At 49.4% G+C, this 12,674-nt stretch overlaps 1 protein-coding gene across 1 annotated transcript in view; it reads left to right on the top strand.

Moving 5' to 3' along the window:
- BRD7 (bromodomain containing 7) overlaps positions 1-12,674 on the top strand; it is a 257,053-nt gene that overhangs the window by 171,895 nt on the left and 72,484 nt on the right. The window contains exon 11 of the mRNA XM_085640013.1: positions 3,475-3,610. Within this exon, the coding sequence (XP_085496139.1) occupies positions 3,475-3,610 (136 nt within the window). The remainder of the gene's footprint in view (positions 1-3,474; positions 3,611-12,674) is intronic.

Genomic DNA, 12,674 nt, shown 5'->3' with positions numbered 1-12,674 from the left:
TTGTCATGTCATGAGCCAGAGGGGTCGTGGTACAGTCTGCCTACAGGATAGTTTCCTTATCCCTGTAATTCATTATTCTGGCCACAACCAGTCTGTGCGGTGCCCTTTGCGGCGGTTGTCTTGCCAGTACCCTGTGGGCCTGCTCCACCAAGAAATGAGGCAATGCCTTGTATGCGACACCGACTGTCCGAGCCAGTTTTCAAAGAATGCCATTGGGTTTGACCCTTCTACGCCTTCCAGAAATCTCACGATGCAGATATTGTTGCGGTGTGACTGTCCTTCTGAGACCTCCACTCTGCTCTTCAATGCGTGGAGTGGTTCTATTGTGTCCTCGGTTTGCTTAACACGTGCCATCAACTTCCTCTGATCGTCCCCTGAAGCGGAGTTCATCGCTACTGCCACCCAGGTCTTGCCCTGGTCTTGCCTGGTATTCACAGTAGTGGCTAGGATTTTGTCCAGTTTGGCAGTGTCTGCTCCATTGCCGCTCCTGTGTCCTGCATGACCACTCCTAAGCCGTGTTGATCAGCGTCTGTGCGCCCTGGGACAGATAGTCCCAGCTCCTCGTTGCCCCATGTAGGGGGTGTATGCCTCCCACTGGTCTGACTTCCTCCTCTTGGTGTTCAAGGTCCAGAAGATGAGGATGGAGAACTTGTTTACCCTGCCGATAGGAACAATGAGCCTTCGCTCGCAGGCACTCGCCTCACTTTTGGCCCATTAGCAGAGAGCTGTACCAGGGCGGCACAGACCGATCAAGCAGTAACCAACACTGCCTGGGGTAATGTACATGCAAGTGAGGTCGCCTCTGTAGCAGTGTGTGGACCTGCCTCACCCCTCAGGTCAGCAAGCTGCCGATATGCACAGCAGAGGGGTGCACGAATAGTCCTGTTGTGACCCAATCAAGGGTCCATCCAATAATAGGTGAGCTACTCAGGGTTTATTAACATCTGCTATATAATGGAGCGTCTTCTGTAGGCTACCAAAGCAGGTAGGCCCACCACAATATTATGGAGGACTCGTTGCAGCAGGACATGCCAAACGTTCGCAAGGTCAGAGTAGACACCACACTGTACTGTTGGACCCGCCTCACCCCGCGGCGCAAGTCATGATTGATTCGTGCTATCGAGGGGGCACGAGCAGTCCTGCAGTGTGTCAGTTCCCAAGTCAGGCTCGGGGGTGAGGGGGTTGGCAAACAAGTCCGCCTTTTGTTCAGCAAAGCAGAGCAAGGTGAGTGTGTGTCTGGATTCACAGGCCGATGCCTTCTCCCTTCCGTGTCCGTTCCTCTGACTGCCTCCTCTTCAGACAACAAGCCTAGCCAGGCCCCTTCCCTCCTCCAGCCACCTGGCAGCAAGCTCGCTCCCAGTACAAGTGAGGGAGATGCTGGCTGCAGGGCCCCTGGGCGCCTGGGGAAACGCGTGGGTTCCTGTTTCACTCCTGTCAGTCCCAGGGGCCTCACCTTCTTGGCCCAGCGCTGGGAGCCTGTTGCTTTCGCACTGCTATGTGCTGCCCCATTCACCGCGATCTTTGTAGTGGAACAAGCCGCTTCTGAGCGAGGCGCCTGTCCAGTTCTGGAGGCCTCCCAGTGATGGGCAGCCTGGCGCACCCCAGAGAGAGTTGCCGTCTCTCTCCTCTCGCAGCTGGGTCGGTTGCACATGTAGTCCAGGCTCCACAGCAATTGTCTCACGGCGCATTGGCCCCAACTCGCCTTTCCCCGTAGAGGGACTCCATCAGGCAGGGCTCACTGAGGGACGACTGCTCTCGTCTTCATGGGGGCGTCCTCACCTGAAGGTCAATCCCCACCTGGGCGGGCCCCTGGTAATGGCTCTGGCTCTCCACTAGGCCCTGCAGTCACAGGCACTGGTGGGCTGTCCAGCGGTCCTGGTGCCTTTTCAAACTGGGGGAAAGGTGATTGCAGCTCACCACACGCCTCCCTCCGATGCTGCGCAGCACTCTGGGAGGTGCACGCCGGGGGTCAGATCCCTGATGGGCCTGGGCCATTGGTCTCCCTCCGGAGTGGTGTTAAGTCGCGTCCACCATCTTGCCTCACTCGACCACACCCCCACCAACTCTCTCCCATACCAAGGGATAGGCCAAGTTCAATTATCAAGGTGTTGTCGAGGCCCAGTTCCAGTGCTGCCTTGATAAAACAGCTAGGTAAATGCAGTAATATCTTCTAGAATATTTTTTCACTTTCGTCCACACTACTGATCTTGACACCATGAGTTATCTTGATTCTAGTTTCCATTATTATTTTAAAGATCTGCAAACCACTTCTCTGTCTAGATAGGTATGCGATGCATAACATCCCATTATAAGCTTCCTGAGGATTTTTTCTTTAAAATTCTGGTGGCTTCAGTATTATTTTGTTTGATAAGCACCATAAGTTACAAAATTCAGGGTATTGACAGGAACTGACTTCCTATTGATCTAAAAAAACGACTGTAAGAGTGGCATAGGGATTCCTCTATTTACCTATAGCCTCCGCATCAATACTGAAGATCGAAAGTCGAAGTACCCCAACCCTCAGAATATCCCCCAAAACCGCAATCCAGTGTTAAGCACTGTTCTCTGGATGCTCATGTGACTGGTCTAGTGTTACTTTGAGGTCCCTTGACAAACATTTGGTTACTTTTTTGGGAGCTGTCTTAGCACATCCCGAAACCCAACCACGGAGGAAAAGAATCTAAGGTGGTGATCATGTGACTAACATTGAGGGCTTACCGTTGATTCCACATTCAGGTTACACCTATATCGACGCCCACATTAGTGCGAAAATAGTTTTGTAATCTAGAAATCCCAGACCTAACCACTTGAGGGTGGAAATAAGCATATCATGTGAATCTAGAAGAGAATTCACACTGCAAAAGCAGCTCTTTATTCCAGTGCACGATTAGTCACAGAAAAACGGAAGCCACAACAATTTTAATGGATTTCAACTGGCTCCTAATAAAAGCTTGGATACAGTCAAGCTTTGTTGCCTCATGATTAAAGTCCTTTGCCTAGACAAACAAAGCTATTTATCTGACCATTCTGGCAGCTACAGGACATCTGCTAGCAAGGACTCTTATCACTCTGGAATAATCTAAACTTAGATGTACACTAGCTCAACAACCCACCTTATCTGGTTCTGCTTCGCCTTATTGACATCCTGTCTTTCTGGAAAGGACTTTAAACCTTCCTGTTCATAAGACATCTACACAACATCTTACTGAATCTGTTACTCTTCCTCTTGGGAATGTTTGACTTCAATTCAAAATCTCTTGTTCTTCCTGCCATCTCTCTGCTTCTCCCTTTCCACTCATTAACCCATCTGCCTTGCAGTTTGCTTCGCTATACTCTTCCCTTTCTCCATTTCCACTTCCCTGATTGTTTTTTTATTTGCCTGGCACATAAAACTAAGCTAAACAGTTACTCTTTAAGAATGTGAATCTTAAGATTAAATGCATTAATGCCTTGCATCTTGTCCTCTCTCAATAGTTGCTTACTTGAATTACGGTCCATTCAGTACTTATGCTCCAGGTTATGACTCCACGTTGGCAAACATCAGCAAGGATGACTCTGATTTAATCTACACGACCTATGGGGAAGAACCAAACCTGCAGGGTTATTTCAGGTGTGCATTTGCTCTCTAATTCATTATTCTGCCATAGCATTCTAAATGATTGCTTCAGTGTGTAGACTAAGAATGTATTGTTTACATACCAAGATTAGAGTTCTAGTTCTGTTTCTGCCTTTATTGTATCATGATGGGACTTGCTGCATTGTTTTTAGTATAAGATGAAGCTTCCCTTCTTTGGTTCAAGGTACGTTTTCCTAATTAAATATACTTTGTAATGTGGGAATTGTTATACGCTGCAAAATTCCTTAATTTTATGGTTGAAATCTGTTATTCATTTTTCTTTTGGTATACACATACTCTCACCTACATCCAGCAGCTGGTGAGGTGCCGTAGAAAAAAACAACAAGCCTGGGTTCAGAGTAACGGGAATAAGAGGAGGGTATTGGGAGAGGTTATGGAAGGGGGAGGGAAAATAACTTTGAGGGTCAACCAGGTAGGAGGGTTGAGTCCTTTGCCTTGTTGTTGTGCTATATAGTTCTGTGTCACTGATTAGGAGTCAATGAAACACCTGAACATATTTAGTCTTCTCCATAGCAGGGGTCTCCGGTATGCTAGCTCTGTGTAAACCGAAGAATATGACGGTAATGCTGGCAGGTGAGTTCCCGAAATTCATGTTCTAGGAATTGGATGCATGAGCCCCACATTTTGTGTAATAGCAGCTTTCTTGCTGTCAGTAAGGCCCTGATTCTTTTCCATGCCATTGATGTTCCACAGTTTATGCAACCAGTCCGCATGGTTGGGGGTTGAATCAGTGCTTCATTTAGAGGCGATGGCCTGTTTTGCCATGCTGAGTGCCATTGTGATAGCTTTCCCTTTACTTGAGTGTAGTGAGTACTTCAGTGCGTTCAGCAGCCTCGAAGTACAAAGCTGGGCAGGTTAGGGATGTCTGTGCCAAAAATCTCACTGATTTCTTTCAGCACGTCTCCCCATTATCTTTGAAATTTAGGGCTTCGCCAAAGGAGATGTGTTAGGGTGCTGACATGGCCACTGTGGTGCCAGCAAGCTTCCGAGTTGCCGGTCTTCCATTTGGCCACTCTTGAGAGGGTATAATAGCACCAATGGGTAACCTTAAGCCGTTCCTCCTGTCCCGCTGTGCTGCGGGACAAAGTGTGGGCTTTGTGCAGTTTTTCAATCCACTCTAGGCGTGAATGTTTGCTCCAGTTAGTCTTCCCATTGTGTTTGTACTGAGGGTTTGGTGAAGGCTGTGGATTTATTAAGAAATGCATAGATGTCCACGAGAAGGCCCTTGTCGTCGTGTCTAGTAATCAGCCATTTCTCAAATTTTGTGAGGGGTCTGCCTGCTAGAGGGCGAGTCGTGAGCTAGGAGACCCAATGTTTAAATAGGTGTGTAATGGCAGATCTACCTGGTGGGGACCTGTAACTAGTTTGGATTTGTTGGTAATCCATGAGGCCAGTGTGATCAAACAGGTCATGTATTCGCTTACACTTAGCAGTATGTTTTTTTAACTTTATTTTTTTCAAAACAAAACTAAAACAAAAAAAGCAAGCCCTACATATGGGCTAGTTTTGATACATTCTGTACAGCTGTGTTCTGGAAGGGACATAAGCAGGGACAATGTCAGTCGGACACAGCATACAAAACATAGCAGGGGTCTCCGGTATGCTAGCTCTGTGTAAACCGAAGAATATGACGGTAATGCTGGCAGGTGAGTTCCCGAAATTCATGTTCTAGGAATTGGATGCATGAGCCCCACATTTTGTGTAATAGCAGCTTTCTTGCTGTCAGTAAGGCCGTGATTCTTTTCCATGCCATTGATGTTCCACAGTTTATGCAACCAGTCCGCATGGTTGGGGGTTGAATCAGTGCTTCATTTAGAGGCGATGGCCTGTTTTGCCATGCTGAGTGCCATTGTGATGGCTTTCCCTTTACTTGAGTGTAGTGAGTACTTCAGTGCGTTCAGCAGCCTCGAAGTACAAAGCTGGGCAGGTTAGGGATGTCTGTGCCAAAAATCTCACTGATTTCTTTCAGCACGTCTCCCCATTATCTTTGAAATTTGTTGGATTTGTTGGTAATCCATGAGGCCAGTGTGATCAAACAGGTCATGTATTCGCTTACACTTAGCAGTATGTTTTTTTAACTTTATTTTTTTCAAAACAAGACTAAAACAAAAAAAGCAAGCCCTACATATGGGCTAGTTTTGATACATTCTGTACAGCTGTGTTCTGGAAGGGACATAAGCAGGGACAATGTCAGTCGGACACAGCATACAAAACATATTATTTGGGACCAAGGTAATGGCATATAACAGTTCAGGGGAGCCATCCTACAGCAACCAGGGCTACAAACCTAAAAAATGTAAGTGTCCATTAATGTAAAATCGGTGGTTAAGTAGGGGCATCTGAGTTGAGTGTTAAAAGGTAATCTCAAAAGGGCTGCCAAATATCCTTCGGCCTGGAGGTAGGAGGTTGCAACGTCGCATACACTTCACTTGTCGTGTCGCAGTTTATCATACTGGTTGGCCAAACATTAACAGCTGGGTGAATACCACCACCCTAGTGCAATGCTATCTCTCTCTTAGTCAACAATAATGCTATGACAGCAAATCTGCATATTGATTTTGGGACATTGGCGACATAGGCCAGAAGCACCAATAGGGGGTCCGGCTGGAACTTCATCTCTGTCATCAAGGAGAGGAGTGCAAACACCTCGCCTCAGTATGTACTACTATGCAGACATGCCCAAGTCAAATGTGCAAAGTCCGCACCTGGCGTGTTGCAATTTGGGCAGTGGAGGATCTAGTGGGGTCAAGCCGTACTAGGGAGCTAGGGGTGACATACGCCCTGTGCAGGAGCTTAAATTGAAGCAATTTATGGCTGTGGTTGAGGGGCACTAATTTAGTCTGTGCACGGCAGATAGGGCGCAGTCCAGGTTAGTCCCCCATTTCTCTAGAGTCTTCCCTTCATGGGTGGCTTTCATGCACATGCATGCCTTCTAGAGTTTGGAGATCAGCCTTCCACCCTCTGAGTCGATTATCAGTAACGTCAATGGGGGATAGTCATTAGGGGCTGGGGGTATGTGGGGATGCTTGCACGCATAGCGTCATGTAAGCGGCGCAGGACAAAATGATCCATGTGTGTAGCATGTTCATATCGAATGTCATCATTATTCGAGAGGACATGACAGTTGGGGAATGGATCACCCAGAGTTTCAAGTCATGCTTACTAAGTGTGCATTGGAACCCTCTCCTGGGTCTGAGGAAGCCACAGGTTATTAGCACGTGGAAGCATATGTGAATATAAAGGACCCGTCCCCAGGAGGCGGCTGATCTTCCTCCATTCCCAGCTTGTGGTGGACAGGGTTTGTATATTGGTGGGGTCCAATTTGATTCCTTGCAGTAATATTAACGACAGCAGAACGCCCTCTGCTTGGCATGTGGCAAACGAACGTCAGTATGGAACCAGTGGGATGCGAACTGACACTGCACCGGTAGTAGATTTGAAAATCAGGGAAGCCAAATCTGCCCCTATCATAGGGAAGCACAAGTGTATGCCACCAAATCTAAAAGAGACTATTAGCTATAGATTCCTTACCTTAGAATAACCCCCAGGCGTCAGACTAGATCCGGAGAATTTTTTTCGTAGCAGTACCCCTGCATGTCGGTAGGTGGCGTCGGTCCACTCCGCGTCCGTCGTCGTGGTCGCCGGGATGATGTTGCGGTGTCTACTTAGACGCCGCCCCTGCGCGCTGACGTCAGTTCTTCCTTTTCCGTGCCACCCAGCGCAGATCCAGAGAGCGTGCCCTCAGTCACTTTTTGACTAACTCTTTTTCGACTTCTGTTGACATATTTTTTGAGTCCTTCGACTCCTGGTGCACGAGGGATGTCTAGTCGTCGGCCCGGTTTCAAACTCTGTGACTCCTGTCGCAAATTGATGTCGGTCACCGATCCGCACCTCGTGTGCCTTTGGTACCTGGAGCGCGACCACGACCCGAAGTCGTGATCCGACTGTTGGGCCCTGAATCCAAAGTCTTTATGGGAGCAGTCCCGAAAGCTTTTGGAGGCCTGACAGTCCGCTCTGCGCAGATTGAGGTCACGGTCGAGGGGAAGGTCGCGGGACCGGTCTCGGAGCCATCATCATTCCTCTTCGAAGTCTTCACACTCATCAGGTATGTCGAAGCACAAGAATAAGGCGAAGAAGCATCGTCGATCTTCGCCTTCTCCCCGTCCATCAGCCAACGCGATGCGGGACCCGGAGCATTGCCGCTCTCCGGCTCCATCCTCGCTTCCCTCCCTTTCCGGGAGCCAGATCATCCCCTGCCCAGCTTCGTGTATTTTACAAAGCCCTCCATTCCATCTTTGGGCAGCCCAACTCCACCGGCGTGCCTTGGAGCCCTGCGGACTCGGCTGGGGACTCTAGGCCTTCGATGCCGGCGGCTCCGGCCTTGACGCCGCAGGGCCCCCATGTATCCAGGCCTGGATCTGGATCAGTGCGGGTTGACCTCACGGTACCTTCTCCGGACAGTGTCGACCCCAGCCCTACCACTGATTGGACACGGTGCCAGGCCGCTACCGGCGCCAGAGGGTCATTTTGTCCTGCTGTTCATCCCTGGCGTTCCCTACCGCCCTGAGTGGCAGCTAGAGGAGGGTGAGGAGGACTGGGAGGGGTCTGTTGACCCTCTGGCAGACCAGCTTTAAGACCGGACTGGAGGTAGGAGTTGTGTGATGCCAGTGGTCTGGATACCTCCCCAGACTTTGGTATACTTTCTCCCCCTACCATGGGCTACGTAGGAGGGAGCTTCCTACGCTGTGGTGTTGCCTAGGGCGGCTGAGGCCTTGGGCCTTGAGCTTCCTATGGTGGCAGTCAGTACTAACCTCCTGTAGGAAAGTGGGTATCTGTTGCAGTAACCCCCCCCCCACACTTTTTGCTGATGCACTTTCACCTGATATGCCCTGGGTCCCTGCCAATCAGGTTCCCAGGGCCTGTGTTCCTTCCCCAAAACTAGCCCAATTGGCATCTCTGGCCACAGGTCAGCCCCTGGTAAATGGTACCACAGGTACCCGGGGCACTGTGACCAGGGAAGACCTCTAAGGGCTGCAGCACTTATTGTGCCACCATTAGAGGCCCTGTACCTTTACACACACACAATGCCTTTTCAGGCTGCATGTTTTGGTGCAGAACAAAGTGAAGTCTCGACATGGCACACATCCCTGTGTGCCATGCCTACAACCCACTGCCCTGGCATAGATCAGTCACCCCTCTAGCTTGGTGCCCTATGCCAGTGATGAGGGTACATGCGCATGAGCCCTGTGCCCCTACAGTGTCTAAGTCCATTCTTAGACATTGTAAGTGCAGTGCTGCCATTAAGAGTATATAGTGCTGGGAGCTTGTCATTACGAACTCCACAGCACCATAATGGCTACACTGAAAACTGGGAAGTTTGGTATCCAACTTCTCAGCACATTAAACCCACACTGATGCCAGTGTGAGATTTAATGAAAAATGCACACAGAGGGCATCTTTGAGATGCCCCATGAAAAAAGACCAGCCTCTGGTGGGTTCCCTGACTGGTACACACCAACCTGCCACCACGAGACATGTTTCTGGACCCCTAGGGTGGGAGCCATCGCTCCCTGAACCCAGAAAGAAAGCCTTTACTGGGCTGAGGTGTTCACACCTCCCCCAGGCCAGGAAGAGCAATCTGTGGCAGGGAAGCTTCAAAGGCCTGGCAGCCTTTGTAATGCGACCCCAGCCTCTCCTGCTATCAGGAGCAGGCCCCCTTCCTGTCTCCCCTCCTTTTCGGCGGGAAGACTGGCGGGAAACACTAGCCAGCCCAGAAGGTGTGCCCACCTCTGCCAACTCCACCCCTCAGGTGGGGGGGGGGGGCGAGGTGAAACCCCCTCTTCAGTGCCTGCCATCTTGCAGATGGCAGGCACTCCCCAATCAGAATTAGGGTTTGTACTCACTCCCCCATGTGGGGTGAGCACACCAAGGGTGTAGTCACCTTAAGGTCAGTAGCCCATTGGCTACTGACCCGAGACCCCTAAAAAAAACCTAAATACAGTATTTAGGGGGCAACCCTGAACCAAGAAATCAGATTTCTGCAACCTAAGAAGAAATAGGACGAAAGAAGGCGCCCAGCAGAGGAGACTGCAGAGAACAACTGACTTGGCCCCAGCCCTACTGGCCCGTCTGCAGTTTCCAGAGATCCTGCGCCCAAAATCATCTTGTCCTGCAGCCAGCGACCTCCAGAACCCCTAGGAGGACTGACTACCTTCAACAAAGACCGGATCTCCTGTGAACAGCAGCCCAGTTCAAAAGAAACTCCGAAAACAGACTCTGAGCCTGCTGAGGACAAGGAAACCCGACGCCTGGAACTACCACTGCACCCGTCGCCTACGGCCCGAGTTCGAGTGTCCCACCAGTCCCAGCGAGGTCCCCCAGGGCTCCAGAGTCCGAGGGTTGACCCCTCTAGGACTCCCCGACATCGCCTGCAGCCTCTGCACAGACTCCCCCCCCCCACCACCCCCCCTCCCAACCGCAAGTGGCCCGGTAAGGTGAAATCCAACCTCAAAAGACACCCCTGCATCCAGCCGCCCTGCGCCCTGGAGAAAAGAACCCGAGGTGCACCTACGTCCCCCTGCCCTCCAACTTACCTTCCCAGCTGTTGGTTCCTCCCAGAAGATTTCCTGGACCAAGCATGCATCTGAAAACCAAATCCGAAAATCCCCATTGAAAACAGGGCACCCGACGCCAAAACAACACTCTGCACCCGGCCGCTCCAGGGCCAATGAGGGTGCACCTTTGGTGCTAATTTGTTTCCCCATTTGCCCTGAGCTTAAGTCAAGGAGCTTTGCTCCCACAACCCAGTGGTCTGCTTTCCAGCAGCCACCAACCGGAGGCACCCTATCCCCCATTGGATAACATTGGGTCTCAGCACTCTGCACCTGGCCGCCCTAGTGCCGCTGAGGGTGTAACAAGAGTGCATCCTTGACCCTGTGGAACCCCTGAGTCTACCCCCAGAACCTCATACTTACCTCAAAACTGATAACCATATTTGCCTCCATAGGATACATTTGAATGTTTTTCTTGGAAAAGTTTTTCAGTGTCGAGTTTGAAAACCTAAAGAAATTCTTTAAAGTTTTACCGATTAACAAAAACGATTTTACTTACCTGTTTGCAGGAGATGTCCCAGTGTAGTATCCAGGTATACTACACTGTGTAAGAAAAGTAATCTCAAAAGTAACTTACCTATAAACACTATTTTCCTCAATAGGATAACATTGACAGTTTTTCTTGGAAAAGTTTCCAAGTGTGGAGTTTGAAAACATAAAGAAATTGTTTAAAATAACACTGTTCAACAAAAACGATTTAACTTAACTGTTCGCAGGAAATGTCACAGAGTAGTATCCAGACATACTACTCTGAGTAAGAAAAGTAATCCAAAAAGTAACTTACCTTGTATTGTACTGAAAATCCCATTCAAGTCTATGTACTATATTTACAAATCATTGCATTTCTCTGAAACAATACTGTAAGTCAAATGAAAGTACATTTACTATTGCAATCCAAACTGGTTACAAACTGCATTACTACTGTAAAGTATTTATTTCTTACCTGTGCCAGGCTTGCTTGGTTCCAGAAAATAAAATAACTAAAAGAATATTTTTATACAAAAACAATTGGTCTGAAGTTCAGTCTTTGAGTGTGTGAATTCATTTGCTGACTGACTGTGTACAACAAAAAGTAACTTACCTGGTATTTTACTGAAAAGCCCATTTAAGTCTATGTACTATATTTACAAAGTATTGCCTTTCTCTGCAACCATACTGTAAGTCAAACAAAGTGCATATGCAATTACAATTCAAACTGTTCCCATACTGCATTACTACTGTAAAGTATTTATTGCTTACCTGTGCCAGCCTTGCTTGGTTCTAGAAAATAAAATAACTAAAAGAATATTTGTATACAAAACAATTGGGCTGAAGTTCAGTCTGAGTGTGTGACTTCATTTGCTGACTGAGGGTGTGCAACAATGCTCAACACTGTCCTCTGATACTGCCTTACTGCTCGACCACACTACCACAAATTGAGAGTAAGGTTCTATCTAACTTTACCTCTGCCTACCTTTGGGGATCCACTGTACTCCGTGCACACTGTACCTCACTTTGGTATAGTATATACAGAGCCAGCTTACTACACCTCCTGACTGAGGCGCTTCAGCCGGCAGCTGCCTCTTTGGAGCCCTTGCTGCTTTTCAATGAGGCCCTCACTGACATCCTACTGGGCACTTGGTTCAAGCCCAGCACAGTGGCTCCTGTGAACAGGATGATTGCCCAACGCCACCGCCCGGCCCTGGGCAACCCACTTTTCCTCTCCCAACACCCTACCCCTGAGAGCTCTGTGGTCCAAGCCTCCACTTCAAAAGGCACATTCCCTACTGCTCCCCTAGATAGGGAATCCAAAAGACTAGACCATCTTCGGAAGAAGATGTTTTCTTCTGCCAGCTTGGGACTGCGGTCAGAGAACACTGCATGTCTGTTGGGTCATTACACACACACACTGTGTGGGACAAGGTCGCGCAAAAGATGCCACATTGGGCCGTGCTCACCTATGCTATTGTAGAGGGTAGAGACACAGTAAAGTTCACCATCAGGTGTGGGCTGGATACCACTGACTCACTGGGTAGAACGGTTTCAATGTCAGTAGCTCTGCGTTGCTACGCCTGGCTAAGATCCACTGGCTTCTCTGGGGATGTCCAATCAACCCTTTTGGGCATGCCTGTTGATGGCCATCGCCTGTTTGGTGACAAGACAGACAACTCACTTGAGCGTTTCAAGGACTCGAGGGCTACGGCCAGCTCCTTGGGCCTCGTTACTACCTCTTGCCCCATGCAGTCTGCCTTTCGCACCTTTCGTGGCTTTGGAAGGGGTGCCCTGCCATGTTCCACTCAGAGCCACAGGCCTGCGTAAGCTGCCCAGCCTCTGTGCGGCCAGGGACGTGTGACCCAGCGTAGTGGGTCTGGGGGCCAGCGGGCGGGGCAATCCACCAATGCCCCTCCTTTGACAGCTTCCAAACCTTCCTAGTCTGACCTTTCAGG

The sequence above is a fragment of the Triturus cristatus genome, chromosome 12 (genome assembly GCF_964204655.1).
Source record: "Triturus cristatus chromosome 12, aTriCri1.1, whole genome shotgun sequence".
NCBI classification, from domain to species: Eukaryota; Metazoa; Chordata; class Amphibia; order Caudata; family Salamandridae; genus Triturus; species Triturus cristatus.
This window is presented reverse-complemented; position numbering and strand designations above follow the sequence as displayed.